The sequence below is a fragment of the Equus caballus genome, chromosome 22, assembly GCF_041296265.1.
Source record: "Equus caballus isolate H_3958 breed thoroughbred chromosome 22, TB-T2T, whole genome shotgun sequence".
Lineage (NCBI taxonomy): Eukaryota > Metazoa > Chordata > Mammalia > Perissodactyla > Equidae > Equus > Equus caballus.
Window position 1 is genome coordinate 27,425,275 of NC_091705.1, and position 19,944 is coordinate 27,445,218.

Sequence of the window (19,944 nt, forward strand, 5' to 3'; positions counted from 1 at the left end):
TAAAATAGATAAAACTACACTGGAGTATTTTGGGGGCATAAGGACTCTACCAAGATAGCTGTAGCAGCTACAGATTTCCCAACCAAAGAGTGGGATACCTGTCTCAGGAACTGATTACCCATTTGAACTGTGGTCTATGCATCATACTATTCAAATTATTAAATTCTTAGGTTTGCTTTGACTGTCATTTACAACCCAAATTACATTCTGTGGTGGTGGGCAGATGAGATTAAACAAATATCTAAGGCAACGTTTGCCAGCCCAGTTCCCTGGAAAGCAATGACAAAATAAACCTGATACGACTTGATTCAAGAATAAACAACTAATTATGAAGATAACAGATGATTTGGAAAGAAAAAAAATTCCCTAAGTCTGCCCCAAAGGGACACTGCTGGCCAGTGTTGCAAAATAAACTTGAATCTTGAAAACTTTCTTCAACTTAAATAAAGCAATTAAGGGAAGAAATTATAAATATCTGTCAAAAGGGTTGGTAGAAAATTACATCTCCAAATTCAAACTGATTAAATATCTTGCTATCTGAATAAACCTATGAAACTTGTGCCTCAACGCTAACAAATCAAGTAGAAACAGATACAATCAAGTAGAAGCAGGTGAGGAAATCAGTACTGGAATGTAATCATTCCATTAGGAGCAATGTTACCTACTCAAGAGTTCAACCTAGACAGAAAAACCTGCAGTAGAGTTGAGCATAAATGAAGACTCACTGCCCATGTAAAAGATAAAGCTCAAAAATCCCTTAATAAAGTAACAAATGCAGTTAAATCAACTTGGGAAACCAGTTTGAGGTTACAACATCTTGTTCTGTATTTACTTTTGAATAATTAGACATTTTTTCACAAAGATGCCCAGACAATACAAGAGACTGGAAGAATGCCCATTTAAGGGCTGGGCAAATTTGTTTGCTTTTGTTTTTGGTAAATCCCTCAGTTTTGATATAGTACCCTAAATAAGAAGTACAGTGATAAGATACAGTGACATAGAGGAGTGTACAGGGACAACTCGAGGGCAAGAAATTTTCCCAAAGCGATAGGTACTGAACTACTAAAAGTCAAAGAAACTAATATTCTATTTTCAAGTTTCTATGACTTTAAAACATTTCAAAAATGAAGATTTCTTGTGGCCTTTTTAAGAGAATTTTATTTGAGTGGTTCTTACAAAGATTGTTGCAATATGAAAGTCATTTGTTTGATAGAAATATCAAGCTGTCTTGTCAAACACACTGAAGTAACCCAAAAATATATTTCAGAGCTCACAGAGCTTAAAAAGAGCAAAGATTATATGCAACCAGACAAAACCTATATCTGCATTTCCTATTTCTTGCTTAGACTGCTTTGCTTATCAGACTGTCACTAAACATCTTGAGGAAATGCAAGGATCATTTTGTTTGGAATCTTAAGACACACCAGAACACATAATATTTACAAAGAAACTTTTACAGATACATTAATTGAAAAAGATACCATCCAGAAATGTAATTTTGAAATCTCCTCTTCTTGCCAACTGATCAGAATGCAAGATGAGATGTTAATCAAACAGCCCTTTAGCTGTCTTGAATTTCCATACACTAAATGTGTATTCCAGAAACCTCTGCTGAAGCATTAGCCAAGTATCAACATTAGTGAAACGTGAACTGTAACTGCTGTGTAAAAAGTTAGGCTTCTGAAACATTAAAAACATTACATCCCTGTCTGCCTTTTTACATTAAGCACATTTGTTCCCCTAGAGCTATTCCTATAGATCCTTAATGTAATTTTCTACATGTACATTTAAAAGGCAGAACAAGAGAACAGCTTTGTATACAGTGGGATTTGCTAGTTAGGGAGAATGAGCACACTGCATTCCTGTTAACATTTTTATTTTTTCAAGGTAACAGGAATAGTATACAAATGACAGTAGACCCTTGCCTCTTTATTTTTATCTAAATAAAAGATAACTCAAGATGAATTCTCAAGAAAGAAAAAAAGCTATATACATAAGGGACTATTATCTTCCTTCATCGTCTACTTGGAACCAGTAGTTGTGTTGCTGTCATAGAATCAGGAAAGAGGTTGTGATAAGTTGGAAGAGGTACATATGCTGCTGTTATCATTTTACCTGTTGAAAGAAACAGATATGGTGGGTTAGCATCTTCACTTAGTTTTAGACCCTTAATAATAATCATTCAGAAAAAAAGATCAGACTCACCAGCAAACCACCTGCCATGCAAGGCATTGACAGCAGCAATAGCTGCAGCAATTGATGGGCACTTCACATACACATTGCCCTAAGATACAACCAAAAAAAAGGTTAGGGCGTTGCAATATACAACATGGATTCAAATAGGTTTATTCACGTTCCCTATAAAAAAAAGTGCTCTACAACTACGCAACTGTTTCACTAGCTAATATGTACACCTACAATTTTACTGAAAACCGTTTATTCCCCCAAAGACTGCCCCATACTATCTTTTCTCTATGACTGAAAACTGCTAAAGAATGAACCAAGATGCCAAGATATCATGGCAAGCTTTGAATACACATCACCAACACTGCTACACAATGGCCTGGTCTACTCTTCAATTATTTTGAAAGTGTCTTTCTTTTGGAGGGTGTATATTTATTGAGGAAAAACCCAAAACTCTAAGACATAATATGATCATAATATGCTCCAAGTATGTGTGAAGATTAAGACACAAAAGAGAGTAACAACGTCCAATCTTTGTTTATTAAAAAGATCAAAATACCTGAGCTGAATTTTTGTCAACATAAATATGAATAACTCCTCCATGTTTATTACATTCTTCAATCACATCATCCTTAATCTCTGTATCCCATCCAACTTCTTCTTCTCTGTAAGAAAGTATGAAACTCTATTAGACACTATTCAAACTTATAAAATGTTACATATATTCTCTATATTTTAAATTGCATTCTTTTAATCTAAAAAAGTCACTGATATTAGCAGGTATGGGGCACTGGAGGAAATCAAAAGATAATATAAAACATTATTTCCAACCAAGCTTATAAATTTTTTTAACTCTAAATTACTGTTTAAATGGTTTATTGACATCTTTCAAATGATACTTATACCAATTTATCACCATTTCATAGCTAAAGCTAAAATAAAGAATTTGGTATTAACAGAAGAATACAAGAATTCCAGGCTCTTTCTTTGGTAAACAATGAACTAATACATAAACAATGCAAACAGCATGTTACAAATTATTACACTTACTATATGAAGCAGTATTTCATCAAATATATTGGCTGATATCAAATCAACCAAACAGAAAACCTACATTTACAGCGGAATATGGTGAGGTGTCACATTAACGTTTCAGTCAAGGACGGACTGAATACACAACGGTGGTCTCATAAAATTATAACAGCTGAAAAATTCCTATTGCCTAGTGCATCTGGAAGAAGACAGTCAAGAGGATCACCCATGACTTAAAAGCATTTTTGCTAGGGATGAGGAGGTCACAAAAATCAACAAGGCTGTGGTAAAGATGGCAAACGACTTTAACCTGGGTGAAGATGAGAATGAACACTGAGGAGCTCCCTAGAGGTGGTTCCTGAGGAATTGACTAATGGAGTTGTTGGTACTGGAACAGAAACACATAGCTGAGAAGCAGCAAGAGAAATTCACGGTGAAAGGTTTAACAGAAGCTTTTGCAGACCTCAACAAGCTCCTTAAGTTTAAAAACATGGATCCAAACACCAAAAGGTTTTCATTAATAGAGACGAATGCTCATGGTGCATTGTCTGCTTATAAGCAAATTTATGATGAAAGAAACCAACCAAGCAAACCACCAAGGACATATTTCTGAAAACAGTGACAACTCCTCAGCAGCCTCAGATATGTCCCTCATGAGATTTTCCAGAAAAAGGCATTGTTACCATAGGAGATGACAGCTCAATATACATGTTACTGCCCCTGAAGACCTTTCAATGGGACAAGATGCGGAGGTGGAAGACAATGATACTGATGATCCTGATGCCAATCCTTGGCTACTATGTCTTATTTTTTAACCAAAATAGTTTAAAAAGTTAAAAAAAAAATAATAGAAACAAGCTTACAGAATAAAGATATAAAGAAAATATTTATGTATAGCTATACAATCTTCGTGTTTTAAGCTAAGTGTTATTACAAAAGAGTTTAAAAATTTACATGTTTATAAACAAATACAGTTGTTTAGTTTATTATTGAAGAAAAATGATTTTTAAAAATTTTATTGTAATGTGAAGTGTATAGTGTTTATAACGTCTACAGTAGTATACAGTAATGTCCTAAGCCTTCACATTTACTCACTACTCACTCACTGGTTCATCCAGAGAAACTTCTAGTCCTGCCAACTCCCTTCATGGTTAAGTGCCCTACAGGTGTACCCTTTTTTTAATCTTTTATACCGTATTTTTAGTGTAGCTTTTCTAGGTTTAGATACACAAATACTTACCATTGTGTTACAATTGCCTACAGTATTCAGTAAAGTAACATGCTGTGCAGGTTTGTACCTTAGGAGCAATAGGCTATACCATACAGCCTAGATGTATAGTAGGCTCTACCAATTAGGTGTGTTTAAGTACACTCAACGATGTTCACACGATGATGACAATGCCTAACAATGCACATCTCGGAACACATCCCAGTCGATAAGCGACACATAACTATGTATTATAAACACGATCTATAAAACCAGTGAGAAGAGTTTGAACTGATTAATAAACGGCATTCCAATCACTGGTTAGGCACCGGGAAAGAAATATTCCTAATTCACAGCATGCAATAATGAATAGAAGAAAAATTTAGAAGATACTGTTCTGCTATTACACTGAAATAAAATTTCAAAGCTAAGAACTGGTAAAAAAGTAAACTGCTGACAAAAATAAATACCACTCAAACTTCATAAAAAATATTTATATATAAATGGAAAACATAAAATTTGCATAACTTTCAATGCAATTCCAATCTTACATCCAAAGGAAATAATTAGCAATGTGCATAACAATACTACAAGAATCAAAACTGTTGCACTGTCAATTATCAAATATACTGAAACAGCCTAAATATTAACTTAGAAAACTTAATATTACACCTTTCACAGTATACCCTTTTGAACTGGACCAAAGTATATTACTTACGTTTGAGGGTTAAACATGTTAGAGAGTTGGAAACACTGTGTTGCAAGAGGTTGAACAGAGGCAGCTGCAGCTAAAGCTGAAGCTAAAAAAAAAAAAAAAAAAAAAGAGAGAGAGAAATTAGTTTCATAGAAAATGCATCAGAATATCCCTGATGAATAAGACAAACCCCAAACCACTAAATCCCAAGTATAAAACTAAGGGAGTCAGGCACTTCATTAATTTACCTTATTTAATAATGCTATCAAAGTATTTAATAGTACTCTATTTTAGTTGCCAGAAAACTGAGGCAACCTAATATTTGAAATGGCCAATCTTGAGTAAGTTGGGAGTTTTATTTTTAGAAGGAAAACTAAACTCTACATGTAAACAAAATTCATTCCATTAAACAAATATCAATACAATCAATCCAGAAAGGCAAAGGATCAAATGGAAGATTAATTTTGAAGAGCTGCTGGAGTTTATACCCTGAGAAGCAGGGGATGATGAAAATGATCTTTAAGACACCAAATAAATCTATATACCCTTATATTTGTTAGGTTTCTGCCCATAAATTTAGTTACATATTTTCTTTTAAATGTATGAGCATAAAAAGATTAAGTTTTAAAAATAAGATGCATAAAATCATCCAAGCATTTAAGATTTAATATCCTAGAAATATAAATCCTATTAAAAAATCAAATTGCTATTTTTAAAATGTATTTTAGCACAAAATAAGAATAATAGCATTTATTATAGATTATAGAATATTCACTGGTAAAAATAAGAAACTACTGGACACTAATATTTAGAAGCAATATTTAAAGCCCATATTGGTTTTAATCTTGAAGTGAGAGCATTTTCCAGGACAGCTGCTCCACTGCTTTCATGTCATTTACAAAACATTACCAGTAGCTGTTACAGAACTCACCGTAATCATAATATTTGACCAAATTTCATCCCAATACATAACAACAACAAACAAAGCTAAGGATAAAACAGTGCATTAGAAATTATAGTAATTAAAATGAACGATCACCTGAGGAAGTATCAGAAATATTCCAGTAAGCAAAAATTAGGGCTGTGCATGAAATACATCGTAAAAAAATGACTGTTTCTAATAGAATTACAAGTGCTTTTTGCTTCTTTATATTTTACTTCAATAAACAAGTATTTTTCCTTAATAAGGCTTTGTATTAAAATAAAAAGGCTAAACTAACATCTCAAATTCTACTGGGGAAAGTTAAAGATGAAAGCATGCTCATATTACAATTAATAAAAATGAAGCCCACTGTGTACCTTATATCATAAACAAATGGAAGTATGCTTGGAAAATACACTGGAAGGTCATTACAAAACAACTGAGCATGACTTTTTCCAATTTCTCAAATTAACTATGATAATATAAATTACCACGCATACCGAAAAATATTTAGAAAATGTATGATATAAACATTCTGGTTCAAACCTAGGTAAATGCAGAACACAATGAACTCAGCATAGAAATACAGCTAATAGGAGAATCTACTAGCTCTACTTTTTAAAATCTGTTAGGAAAAAAAGAATTGAGTAAAATTGTCCCAACTGTTGGAAAAGTTAAAATGTTTAATTCCCGACTATCAAGGAACATGGTAGACCTTTCTCACACAGAATCATTTCCCTAAATGACCAAGTATATCCTATAAAAGATGAATACCAAATTTGACAATAGTAAAATGATCTAGCAAATGGCAGAGATTTACTTGAAAATTAAGAACAGCCTACTTTATAAATCATTTCAATCTCTGAAATCTGAGTGCAATTTATTTCTGGATAATCTTCTCAAGGCTTGGTACTGGTTTATACAAATCAGTGGAGGTACAGTCAGTTTTCCTAACTTTCCTATTAAATTCAGACTCCATGTTCTAAAGGATTTGTCTACTAAACTAACAAATTTCATTTTCTGACTTCTATATAAAACTTATGAACAATCCGAAGACAAAGATAAGCATACAAGGCTGAAAATAATTTTGAGCAAGCTAAAGCAAAAAAGCACGAACATTTTTGTTTTCTTTATCCATGTAATTGTAATGATTTCGATTAGGCCTCTGAAACATACATTACCACATAGCTTACTGTGTATACACCACTATGTCATTCTGTGAAAATTGGGTTCAAAATACAAACTATAATATGATACACTAAATGTAAACAACTATGTTTTACTACATTTACATCTATTTCAAAGACAAATAAAAAGCTCAACTCACCTTCAGTCTGTTGGGAAAGTCTTGTTTGCAAATCTATAACAAAAGAGAATTCTACAGCTCAGTGCAGGAACAATGAAGAGCCTCAACTAACAGGGTAAATGTCAGGAAAGCATTAATAAAAGAGGACTACAGTAGCAGGGTTTATCAAAATGAACTTCTAGTAAAACCTGGCAGCCAAACCTCCTTCCCCATTCCTCATTGACAAGGCTTTGGGGCCTTTTTCTTTCCTCCTATTCTAGGAAACTTACTCATGCCTCTATGCCTCTCTCTTCCTATTCCTAGTACTCTTCCATATCTCAAATTCATTCCACTATACTACTCTTGACATGGGAATAATGGGAAATGGGGAAAGGGAAGCACACCGGTCAGAAAATGCATGAAAACCCTGATCTTGAGAATTCAATTCCAAGTACTTGGGATATTCAACTATTTACTGTTCTATCAGTAGCAGTAAGCATTTTAAACTTTAAAAGTTTATAGTAAAATGTAAACACTGCAACACTACATGTCAAACAGCTGTAAACACTTTAAATAATCTGCCAATTAAGTAGTAGGACTATCACCAGTGGGAAAGACACCATTCTAGCTATTAAAAGTATACATTATTTAAGTGCTTTTAAGATTTAAATCATCAGGTCCAGCCCAGAAGGTTGAGTTTTATGAGGGTCTGGTTTCCTGGCCTAGTCTGGAAATTTAATGAGGCAGGAATGAAATTTAATCAGGTTTAATATAATCTATGAAGTACAAGAAAAATTTAAGCATCTAGTCAATGTTAAAAATAAACAGAATGGGGATTCAGAATTAAAAAATAAACAGAATGGGGATTTTCACCAATCTGTTTTCTGATACTATCATCATTAACATTTCTACATTGGAAGACAAGAGAAAGCTGCTAGCAAGTGAAAACAGCAGCAAGTCTGAATGGTAAAGAAAACGCCATAGTGTTGTAAAGCTATCTTGAAATTACAGAAACATACTACATGGAAATTATTTAGATTTAGTAACGTCATTTTCAGTAACGTGTGATTCAAATGCAAGACTTCATTATCATTTGGGTTTCCTGCTGAATACAGAATATGATCATAAAACATGGGCAAAAATGAAAAGGGATCTGCAGGCCAACTTATATCGGGATCTAAGAATACCTGGGTCCTATGTGATGAAAATTGGCATCTCAGGGAGTTGAAGAAATTTAACTGGTGTGTACTCAGGGAACTTGAAGATATGACCATAGGAATACTATCAATAAACTTTAAATTATAACACAATTGTCTTTATCCCCCTTAAAATGGTAAAAAATGTACAGACACCAGAAAGTCATACTATTTTAAGTATATATAAATCCCTATCCAACTTTCAAAAATTACTTTTCAGTCGTTTGTGACAAGTTAGGAAACAAAAGCATGGGTTTCATAAAGATAAGAACTCTAACCTATCTTAGGAACTGTTAAACTTCCAGAATAAGACATGAAGATATAATGATGACCCACCCCTGCTTTCAAAAAACAACTTTAAAGGACTTAGAGGATAAGAGCCTCAAACACATTAACGCTCAGCAATTTATTTAATTTCAAAAAGGATGTGTAAAGTTTTAACGATGTCCCAGTTACATAAATAATTATCTAAAAATTTAGTGTTGATTATTGTAAACTCAGAAGCAATCGCAATTTATGGGAAGTGTAGGAAAACAGAATCAAACTTTAAAATGAGGTCTATAAACACTAAAAAGGGCAAATATAATCCACAGATAACTAAATGGCTATTTTCAGCAATCCATACAGACATTTAGAAATAGCTGATCACAATCACTAAGCCTGTACACAGTGGCTGTCCAGGGATGTGTAATCATAATCATGCAAAATAGAAAAAATAATGGCTGAGGATAGTAGGGATGCCTAACATGGAAAAACCTTCAATTAGTTGAAGACAGTATTTATGAAGATCAAATCAACATTATTTGATATAGCATCCAGAATATAACATAAGATTGTTTAGAAATGACTCAAATGTCACTGCATCAAATCCCTGAAAGGAGGGAACAAATCTTGTTCGCTAGCATCTAATGCAAAACCTAGAATATGGTAAACAATCAAGCATTTTCAAAATTATGGAAATGATCTGAACAATAGGAAGTAATTCAAAGATACTGATTTCACATTAAACAATAACTTTCAAACCACTGACTAGCATGTATTTCTGGAAGTGATGGGTGTTTCCTTTAATATCTTCAATTACAGCAAGTGGCATTCTATGACTACTTGTTCACTGTAAAGAAATTAAATGTCTAATACTTGTTTAAAAAGTCAAAATAAAAAAAACAGTAATTCAGGGATACTTGGGGAGTCATCAAATGACCCAAATACAGAAATGCATTAAGGGTTATGAGTTTTCTTCTTATAAGGAAATACTGGCATAATTTTGTCAGAAATTCTGCAGAATAACTACCTATCAGATTTCAAAATAAATCATACGATTTGGCAGGAAGGACAAGAATCTAAAGGCAGGTTTTCTAAAGGTACTCACAAACTTTTGGATATCCACTAAAAACGAAACAATGAAAATCCTCTCTCTCTAAAAATAAAGAATAACGTAAAAGTAGAAAGGGTCCTCTCCTCTCCTTTAATTAGATAATGAGCTTTCGATTTAAAAGGTAAGCATGAAGTAACCAATGGACCTTTCTATATATTCAGATGCAGTACCGTGATTTACATATTTTACATATTCTCAGAGTCTCATTTTATAGATAAGATCAAAGGACCAATTCATGATAGAAACTGCCATATTTTTCTTGGGGTAAGTATTTCTTGTCATCCGAAGTCCAAAATACAAATGGTTCTTCTTAGATGTTCTAAAAGCAAGTCTTCAACATTTCAAGGTTAAATACTATCCTAGCTCATAGATTAGGGTTAATATCAAGGTTTATAAAAGCAAATTTCAGATAACTAAATTAAGCCATAAGAGTGGAGAACAATGTGTTTCATAAAGTGAATCCTTTGGTACATAATTATAATAAACATTTCTCTCCTCTTTTCCTGCTCTCTCAAGAAACTTCATTCTCTAACTCAACAACTCAAAAAAGTATGCATTACTTAGCAGTTTTCTCTTCACTCTTGATATTGCAATTATTTTATTAAAGGTTGATTTAAAGGCCTTGTTTTCCGAACTCGAACATTAAAAAGAAACATTTTTTTCTTTAAAGCAATATAAGCTTTTTGGTCTTTAATGACAGTGATGTATTTAAAAAGGTCTAACTTACAAATTTCAACTAAACCTTGGTGTGCAGGGTTCAAAAATACCCTGACAGCTTACTATGATTACTGGATAATTCTGTCCTATATCTCCACTTCCTTATATGAAGTCTTGAAATGTACAGGCTAAAAGTACTTGATGAATTGAATTCTCAGTAAGTCCTTTTAAATGCAAAAATTTGGCAAATTTTCGAATTAGGTGGAAAAAACAACGATTTCAAATTAGAAAAGATTCAATTCCTACCTGCCACAGCACCAAATGCCAAAGAGCCACTCATCTGTAGAGCTTGCTGTGCTGCTGGTGGGATCTGCAAACCTGTACCTGTAAAAGAGTAAGTCTTAAAGTCCTTATTGTATTAAGAGCACAAAAACCTAGTTTTCTGTATGCATACTACCAAAGTCACTTCACTAAAACAAATTACAAGGAGGCCACAGAATAAGAGCTGCAACTGAATTTATTCTCGGGTAAGGAATCCTGTAACTTAAGCTGTGGTACTCAAAATGCACCACCATAAAGTAGATTCTATTAGAACTTTAAGGCAAGGAAGTTCATCTATAATTTTAAATTGCATGTGCTGCTCAAGGATAACATCAAATCCAACAAAGAAATAATCATTTCCAATTATTAGTCCGCACAGTTACCTTTCTCATTACCATACCCACAATAAATCATTCACAACACTAGTAAAAACTTACCCTCTGCAAGTCTTGCCATTAACTGGAGACGACCAGTTGTTCCCAAGTCAATTCCAGTCCTTTCCAGTTCATCACTGTCTAGAAATGAGCTAGCACTGGAAGCATCAGTACGTTCAGTAACATGACCAACTTTCATTGGCCTTCCTGCTAACTCGAATCCATTAAGTTGTTCCAAAGCCTTCTTGGCACATTCTGAATCAGAAAACTATATAATTGAGAGACAGGGTAAAAAGTCCCAAATATTAGTTAACATGTATAACCAAGGTAAGGAAATGCTTACTTATTAAGTCTAGTTTATGCAACAGCTACAGCTAGGCGGATGGTAAGTTATAAATTTCAAGCTGCAAGTAATATAATCTACATGATTAGATCACAAGCTCATGCAAATAACAGTTGTTGAAGTGGTAGTTTAAATAACAAGATATTTATCAAGTAAGGACACCTATTTTGGGGAATGGAATCTTAGTTACAAAAGGTGAAAAGTAATTTTTCAATCAAACCCTTTTGAATGCTCTGGGATAAACTAAAAGGATGCTTTTTTCCCCTCATAAAAGTGAACTACTCAGAAACACAAGGAGTTCACCCAGATGTTTTTTCTTTTTTTGAGGAAGATTAGCCCTGATGGGCTGCCAATCCTCTTCTTTTTGCTGAGGAAGGTTGGTCCTGAGCTAACATCTCTGCCCATCTTCCTCTATTTTATATGTGGGATGCTTGACACAGCACGGGTTGATAAGCGGTGCGAAGGTCCACACCCGGGATCCTAACTGGCTTAATCCCCGGGTGGCCGAAGCGGAATGCGCAAATTTAATTGCTGCACCACCATGCCAGCCTGAGATGTTATTTTTAACACACAACTTCAGGTCATGTTTTATTGCCAATAAAATCAGTAAAATTCTTAATTCTAGGATGCAGACACAATAAATCTCTAACTCACACACTCTGGTTTTAAGTTTAATGGAAGAAAGGAACATATTGCCATCAACTCCATAGCTAATCTTTCATCAGTACGTTTAAATGTTCAAAAATAAACCTTTTTCTGTTATTGAGATGGGAAAAATTACAAATAGTTATAAAATAGAAAACATTCAGACACACACACGGCACCATATAAACTTACATAATCTAACTTTGCATACAGATCACTAAATCAAAGAAAACATTTCATATTTAATTGATATTAAAAAATTTAAAAATGCTTTGCAAAACATGTCTTGTTTACATATATTTAGTAGTATTCTCATGAAAACGTGCCCACTGACCAAATACTCAAGCAGTAAACCCTATAATATAGAACACTAAATTCTTTAGGTACTAAGTAGGATGAAATACTCAAATTAACATTACATGTAAAATCCCCTGACCACATCACTTTTCTAGGGGGAAAAAGGGGGAATGACCCACACTAATGTTCTTAGAAACAAAATAAAATGTTGGTGAGTTAACAGTTTTAGAAATGACTTTTCTCCTTTCACAAGTACATACTAAAGTAGATAAAATCCCAATAACCAATGAAACAGATTCTCTACCACTATAGAAGAGTTTTAAATTTTACTGAAATTTGGATAGAAGACACACAGATTCCTGATGAAAATTGGGACCTATCTGTATTTTAAACTAAAAATATCCGTTTCCAGCAACTTCCAAGGTCATAATATCATACTTTTGAAAAACTGCTATCATGTAGTTGGATTCCATCATGAAATAACACATTAAAGAATTTACTTTTAAAAGGGCACCTCCATTCACAATTACCCAGCCCTGTGGTCTAGTAGTTAAGATTCGACAATCTCACCACCGTGGCCCAGGTTGGTTTCCTGGTCATGGAACCATACCACCTGCCTGTTAGTTGTGACTGCCTGATGCTGTGATGCTGAAGCTAGGCTGCCAGTATTTCAAATACGGGCAGAGTCACCCATGGTGGACAGGTTTCAGCAGAACTTCCAGACTAGGAAGAAGGACGGGGCCATGCACTTCTGGAAAGATTGGCCAAGAAAACTTTATGAATAGCAGCAGAGCATTCTCTGATATACCACCAAAAGGTGAGAGGATGGTGCAAAAAGACCAAGCAGGTTTCCACTCTGCTGTACTCAGGATCACTATGAATCACAATTGACTCAAGGGCACTAAAAACTACCATTCACAATTATTCCAGCTGCAATCTCATTCCCTAATCAGGGACTAGGCTTAGACAGTTAGCCAAACACTTTAATAAGGTAATCCTGGTGGTAGTTGTGAGGTATGTACATATAAAAAGGATTTTAAGTAAAAAAGAACTCCAAGAGACCTTCCTTCAACTGACAAAAGTGTGTCATAAAAGAGTCAGAGACTGAAAAAGTCATAAAGGAATCACAGACTTCAATTATATGAAGAGTTGGCTACACAAACTGACCACATACAGGGAATTAGTAAACTCATTAAATAAACTTTCACAATTAAAGGACCCTTACTGCTAGTAAGAAATGATTACTAATCGGCAAACTAATTTAAACCATTTGAAAATATTAACCATGACTCCTTCCCCACACTATCAGTAACTAATGAAGTTTTACTAAGCTACTTAGATCACGTCAATCATGGAAACAGCTCACCGTAATAAATCCATATCCCTTGGATCGACCAGTTTCACTATCCATCATGAGCTGGATACTTTCAATCTGAAAACAAAAAGCACAATTATTATGTAAATGAAAAGAAGGGAGGAAAAATATTTTTATTCCTTGAAACAGGACTGAAAAATCACCTCTCCCCCTAAAAAAAAAATCACTGAAAATATATCACAAGCCCCTCATGCCCAAAAACATGTTCTAAAGGCATGGAAAGTCCCAAATAAGAACTTACACACTGGGGGACAGGAAAAAGAAAAGGAAAAATCTTAAATCTTTTGCCTCAAAAACAAACCACTAAGAATCAAAGTCCATTTCTTTGTGAAATACAATCAAGTTAGAAACAAAATCAACACCTTTTTGTTTCCTTTCCATTATCCTAAAAACACGAGACTAATTCTCAATAATACAACACATGATAGATGGCCCAAAATGTTGGAATAACTAAAAATATCAGACGTATGGGGCCGGCCGTGTGGCCAAGTGGTTAAGTTCGTTCGCTCCACTGCGGCGGCCCAGGGTTTTGCTAGTTCAGATGTTGGGCGCGGACATGGCACCGCTCGTCAGGCCACGTTGAGGCGGCATCCCACATCCCACGACTAGAAGGACCCGCAATTAAAATATATACAACTATGTACTAGGGGTCTTTGGGGAGGAAAAGGAAAAATAAAATCTTTAAAAATATATATATACTAGATGTGGTTACAGTTGCACAACTCTGTGAATATACTAAAAAGCAATGAATTGTTCACTTTAAATGGATGAATTGTATGCTTTGTGAATTAAAACACTATATTCTAAATAAATCTGTCCATACGTAGAAAGCATGAAAAAGCACCCATATATTCTATTTCTTCATGTTCTGGTAGTTTCAGGAATGTATTCTTTTTTGTAATGACTGACTAACCCATACAATTATGATTTGTGCACCACTAGTATATTTTCAATAAATAATCTCAACAGCCTAACTTTTACCATTGTTGACACTTAAAACAGTTTACCAAACAGGTTGAATGGGCTAATCAAAGAAAATCAAAGGTATATCCAAGGGCAATGAAGTAGTAGTGAGAAAGATACAGCAGGACCCAAGATTTTTATTCACGGCCATACAATGAATCTTTTAAACCAGAGCCCAGCCTACTATTAATATTTATTTTAAAATGTCTAATCTGAAATGAGGACAAACTGGACAGAAACATGAACAATCTAATTCCTTAATTTAGTAAGGAAGCTTCTCTACCTACCCCTAAATTTTCAGTAAGAAAACGATCACACAAGAAAAAAATATATCTCTTGCTTGGAATGCACAGTACACTTTTATAATTCATGTTGATTTCTTTAAATGATTGATTCTAATAATTACTATGCATTTCACTCTAGCATGATAAACGTTAATAAATTCTATCTTCAAATGATACCTTGTCTCAGGGGAACTATCTTTAAGTTATCACAAATACCTTATAGAACCACCCTCTCCCATCTTAATACTAATCTCACAGAAACATGACAAGCGAGATAGACAGAAATTATTATACAATTATATTTGGTTCAATAATCTATTAAGGATCCACTGAAGAAACTGAGACTTACCCTTCCAAAGGGCTCAAAGATCCCCCGAAGCATATCTTCAGTTATGTTAAAGTGTAATGAGCCCACATAAAGCCTCATAGGTCCAGCACTTCCCTTTTGCAAATTGTTTGCCATTGCTGCAGCTCTGTTTTTTTCCGCCTACAAATTAGAGAAGACAAAATGCACATCACACAGCAGAAACCCAAATCATTTTAAACAGAGCAGTAAATCCCACTCACAGCACAGGCTTGCTTAGTGATAACTTATGTAAAGATTAGTGATGAAACTATGCTAAGTGTAACAAATCATATAAGAGGACAAATACTCTGATTCCACTCAATGTGACCGTGATTAATGGCACTGAATCATACACTTAAAATGGTTAAAGTGTCAAGTTTTTAGATAAAAATATTTTATTTAATATGATATATATTTTCACCATAATAAAAAAAGTTAAAAGGTTTTAACAGCACGTGCAAAAGTTATATATAAAGCAATCATACCCTGCATTTATCCATAAAATGAATCAATCATAAAACTATTTTATGCCATCAGAAGAGGCATCCTGATATCAGACGTGCTAAATGTAGAAAATAAGATTGTTTCTAGGACTATTAAATAAATTAATTACTCATTAAAATTAAAGTACTTTTTTTTTTTTTTTGAGGAAGATTAGCCCTGAGCTAACTACTGCCAATCCTCTTCTTTTTGCTGAGGAAGCGTGGCCCTGAGCTAACATCCATGCACATCTTCCTCTACTTTATATGTGGGACGCCTACCACAGCATGGCTTGCCAAGTGGTGCCATGTCCACACCCGGGATCCAAACCGGCGAACCCCCGTCCACAAAAGTGGAACGTGTGAACTTAACCGCTGCACCACCAGGCCGGCCCCTGAAGTACTCTTTTAATTTGATACTTCTCAGCCCTTTGTCACGCCAATCCACACACTACTAGGTTGGTCCTCCTCCATCATACAAAGTGAATTAAACCATGATTCCTCACTTTTCCTAACAACTATTTTCCTCTTATTTACATAGAATCAAGTGATAAACATCTAATATTAAGTATCCCCAAACATCAAATAGGACCTATTACTGCCTTTTAGAGATGACAGAAGCTGGTAAGTAATTTGACCACGGTTACATACAGCTTGTTAGCAATGAAACTGGAATTTCAAGTCAGATCTGATTACAAACCTTGGGCACACCTTTATAAAATTATGTAAGTTTGATCAAGTAACCAGATTATTTAGCAGTTATGGACTACTTGTTTTAGTGGTTTGAAAAGCATGAAATACATGACCATTGTATTTGTACTGCTCAAAAATATTCTTTAAATCTTATAGTCTCCATTTAAAAAAACCAAGTTATCAAGTAGTAATAGAAATCACTAACTTGTTTCTTAGTACAAATAAGTACTGATGAGGAATCCTAATACTTTCATATTATGTACTGAAAAGGAGTTTTCATCCTTTTCCCATCCCAGTTTTTACACATCGAAGTACTAGCAAAGAGGAACTAAATCATTATTTGGATTATCTTACAAGATATTCTCAAAATTAGTTTGAAAGATCTCCTTTTCAAGAAATACTAGAACTGATAGCTGTTCAAATTATTCTTAACACTATATAAAATCTTATACAAGTGTTTTTATAAAACAGTGAAAATATTAAATATATTAAAATGTCATAACCCCTCCATCTGAAAGACACCAAGGGAAAAACATGTTCTTAGATGCTGCCATCCCCAATTAATAAATCACAAATCAATAAAATTCTAGACCAAGTTCTCAAGTCTTTTTCATGTAATAGCTATTTACAACTTATATTAAGAGAGAACAGGATGCCACTGAGGATACACTATTATCAAAGTAATGAAGGCAAAGTTAAAAAAACAAAGCTATCCTGAGAACATGTGTCTCAAGGTATAAGTGGTGATTATGTACGGCACAAGATTTCCAGCACTACCAATTATCAAATTTGCAACCAAGAAAAAAATTACCTGTGATGCCTGTACTATAATTGGCACTCCTAAAACACGTTGGCCAGTTAATCCTATTGCTAGAGGCACTGAGCTAACATCAACAAACTCCACGTATGCAATTCCTTTGGAACGTCTTGAATTTCTATCAGAAATCATCCTCACATCTCGAACCTAAAAGGAAAACACACATTTAACACAAGGTTGGTTGTGCAACCATCCACTGTAAGCCACTGTAGATGTAATGAGAAAAGAGGCACATCAGTGATGCAGCAAAGCCATTAAAAAATTTGTAGGCCCACTTCTATCATCTTTTGATGGAGGCATAGCAACATCTATCAATTCCAACACTACTAACTTCCAAATGAGGCAAAACATAAAGGTTACCAAAAATAAATCTCGAAACTGAATTCTACTAAAAGTAAAGATGTGGTGCTTAGCTGCTTTCTCATTTTATCATAATGACAATTAAGCTTGTTTATAATTTTTACTTAGTTGAGCTCTATAAATAGGCTAAGATTACCTTTCCTACTGTAGAGAAAAACTCTTCCAAATCCCTTGGCCGAATTCTTGCAGCCAGCTGCATGCAGAAAACCGTCCTTGCATCTCTTTCCTCAGGAGTTAGATTATCAATAGGTTCCCTAACAAGAGTAAAGAACATAAATTTAATTTTATAACTTATTCTTTTACAACAACTTTTTAAAGTACACTTTCAGTAAACAATTAACCAAAACTGATTTGTCACTATTTCTAGGCACATTTTCACTAAGATTTATACAAATTGTCCATAAATAACTCAATGTGACTTAATTCCTTCAAGAGGATGATAGTTTCCTAATGCTTCTTCTGATAATATCTTACACAGTATCAGAACAAAAGTTCACTGGCCTCGCAAACCTACAAATGGTAATTTCTCCAGAACAACAAAAGGCTAATCAGAACCCTGAGAGTTAAACGATAGGCAAAGGAAATAAGCACTGACTAGTTACCAATGTTGGACTGGTCCAAAATTAGTAGAAAGAATTATTTCTCAGAATAAAACCATCAAGTGAAATTAAATTTGATGACCACAGATGATAAACTTGAAAGTAAAATCCAAAATGATGAAAACTGTTTGATTCTACGAATTTTATTTTATAAACTAAGATAAATATATTCAACAGTGAGCTGGTTGTTTATTAGAATTAGATCAGTCTTAGCAAGGCTCTACAAACTTAATATCCAAAGAAATGTTTGTGGTTTTTTTAAAAATTGGCACCGAGCTAAGGACTGTTGCCAATCTTTTCTTTTTTTTCCTGCTTTTTCTCCCCAAATACCCACAGTAACACAGGTATATATTTCAGTTGTGGGACCTTCTAGTTGTGGCATGTGGGATGCCACCTCAACATGACCTAATGAGCGGTGCCATGTCCCTGGCCAGGATCCAAACTGGTAACACCATGAGCTACCGAAGCAGAGCGCATGAACTTAACCAACTTGGCCACAGGGGCGGCCCCCAAAGAAATGTTTCTTGATGGTTAAAGAATACTGAGACAATAACTACAAGCAAATCAAAAATGGAAAGCAGGAAGTAATCTAGACAAATATCAATAGTGGGATTCAATCTATTCATTTTTACAAATGGCCTTAAAGAGGGAGTATACTTCTAAATTTACAGAGGAAACTAAAGTGAGGAAATAAGGGCGAAAAGTAAAAGAGCACAATACATGAAATTTAATTTCACAGAAAAATAAAAGTGTTATCATTATCTACTACAAAACATCATTAAGGTTAAGGTTCTAAGTGAATCTTTTTTTTCTTTTTTTGAGGAAGATTAGCCCTGAGCTAACTGCTGCCAATCCTCCTCTTTTTGCTGAAAAAGACTGGCCCTGAGCTGACATCCGTGCCCATCTTCCTCCACCTTATATGTGGGACGCCTGCCACAGCATGGCTTGCCAAGCAGTGCCATGTCCACACCTGGGATCCGAACCGGTGAACCCCGGGCTACCAAAGCGGAACGTGTGCACTTAACCACTGAGCCACCAGGCCGGCCCCTTAGTGAATCCTTAAAGATGTAAGCATAAACATGCTCTTATCCACATTCTGGACACTTTTAGGAAGTACTTTTCAAATACTCCACCCACAAAATTCTGGCACATCCCCTTGGGAAATTAATACGTAATTTTAAACATGCTACTGTAAAACACAAGTACAAAGCTGGACTAGATCCAGAGAATGAGAACTAAAAGAGAATTTTCTTATGAAAGAAAACTAAATATTAAAGAGCAAAAACCTCAATATCTGCTGCAAATAGAGCTTTTAAAATAATTAAGGTTTTCACCAAATCCTAGAATAATTAGAATATACCAAATAACAAGACAGACTCAAACTTAAAAGGCACCCTTTTAAGGGAAGCTAGAATATCAGTAAAGGACAGTGCTACCATACAACAAAACATTCCTTGAACCAAAATGGTAGATTGGATGGATAAGTCTTATATTTA

The 19,944-nt window shown here is 34.4% G+C and overlaps 1 protein-coding gene across 10 annotated transcripts in view; it reads right to left on the reverse strand.

Moving 5' to 3' along the window:
• Positions 1-1,131: 1,131 nt before the first annotated feature.
• The window catches only part of RBM39 (RNA binding motif protein 39), a 29,580-nt gene continuing 10,767 nt past the window's right edge, over positions 1,132-19,944 (reverse strand). For 8 of the 10 annotated variants that reach the window (XM_001501819.6, XM_003363918.5, XM_070247593.1 and 5 more), the window contains 11 exons: positions 17,986-18,103; positions 17,484-17,636; positions 15,504-15,641; positions 13,899-13,964; positions 11,311-11,515; positions 10,859-10,936; positions 7,367-7,417; positions 5,142-5,223; positions 2,744-2,849; positions 2,206-2,284; positions 1,132-2,115 (listed from right to left, as the gene is read on the reverse strand). In XM_001501819.6, the coding sequence (XP_001501869.1) occupies positions 2,015-2,115; positions 2,206-2,284; positions 2,744-2,849; positions 5,142-5,223; positions 7,367-7,417; positions 10,859-10,936; positions 11,311-11,515; positions 13,899-13,964; positions 15,504-15,641; positions 17,484-17,636; positions 17,986-18,103 (1,177 nt within the window). In that variant the 3' untranslated portion in view covers positions 1,132-2,014. The remainder of the gene's footprint in view (positions 2,116-2,205; positions 2,285-2,743; positions 2,850-5,141; positions 5,224-7,366; positions 7,418-10,858; positions 10,937-11,310; positions 11,516-13,898; positions 13,965-15,503; positions 15,642-17,483; positions 17,637-17,985; positions 18,104-19,944) is intronic. The other 2 variants (XM_003363919.5, XM_001501826.6) reach the window with 1 other exon arrangement.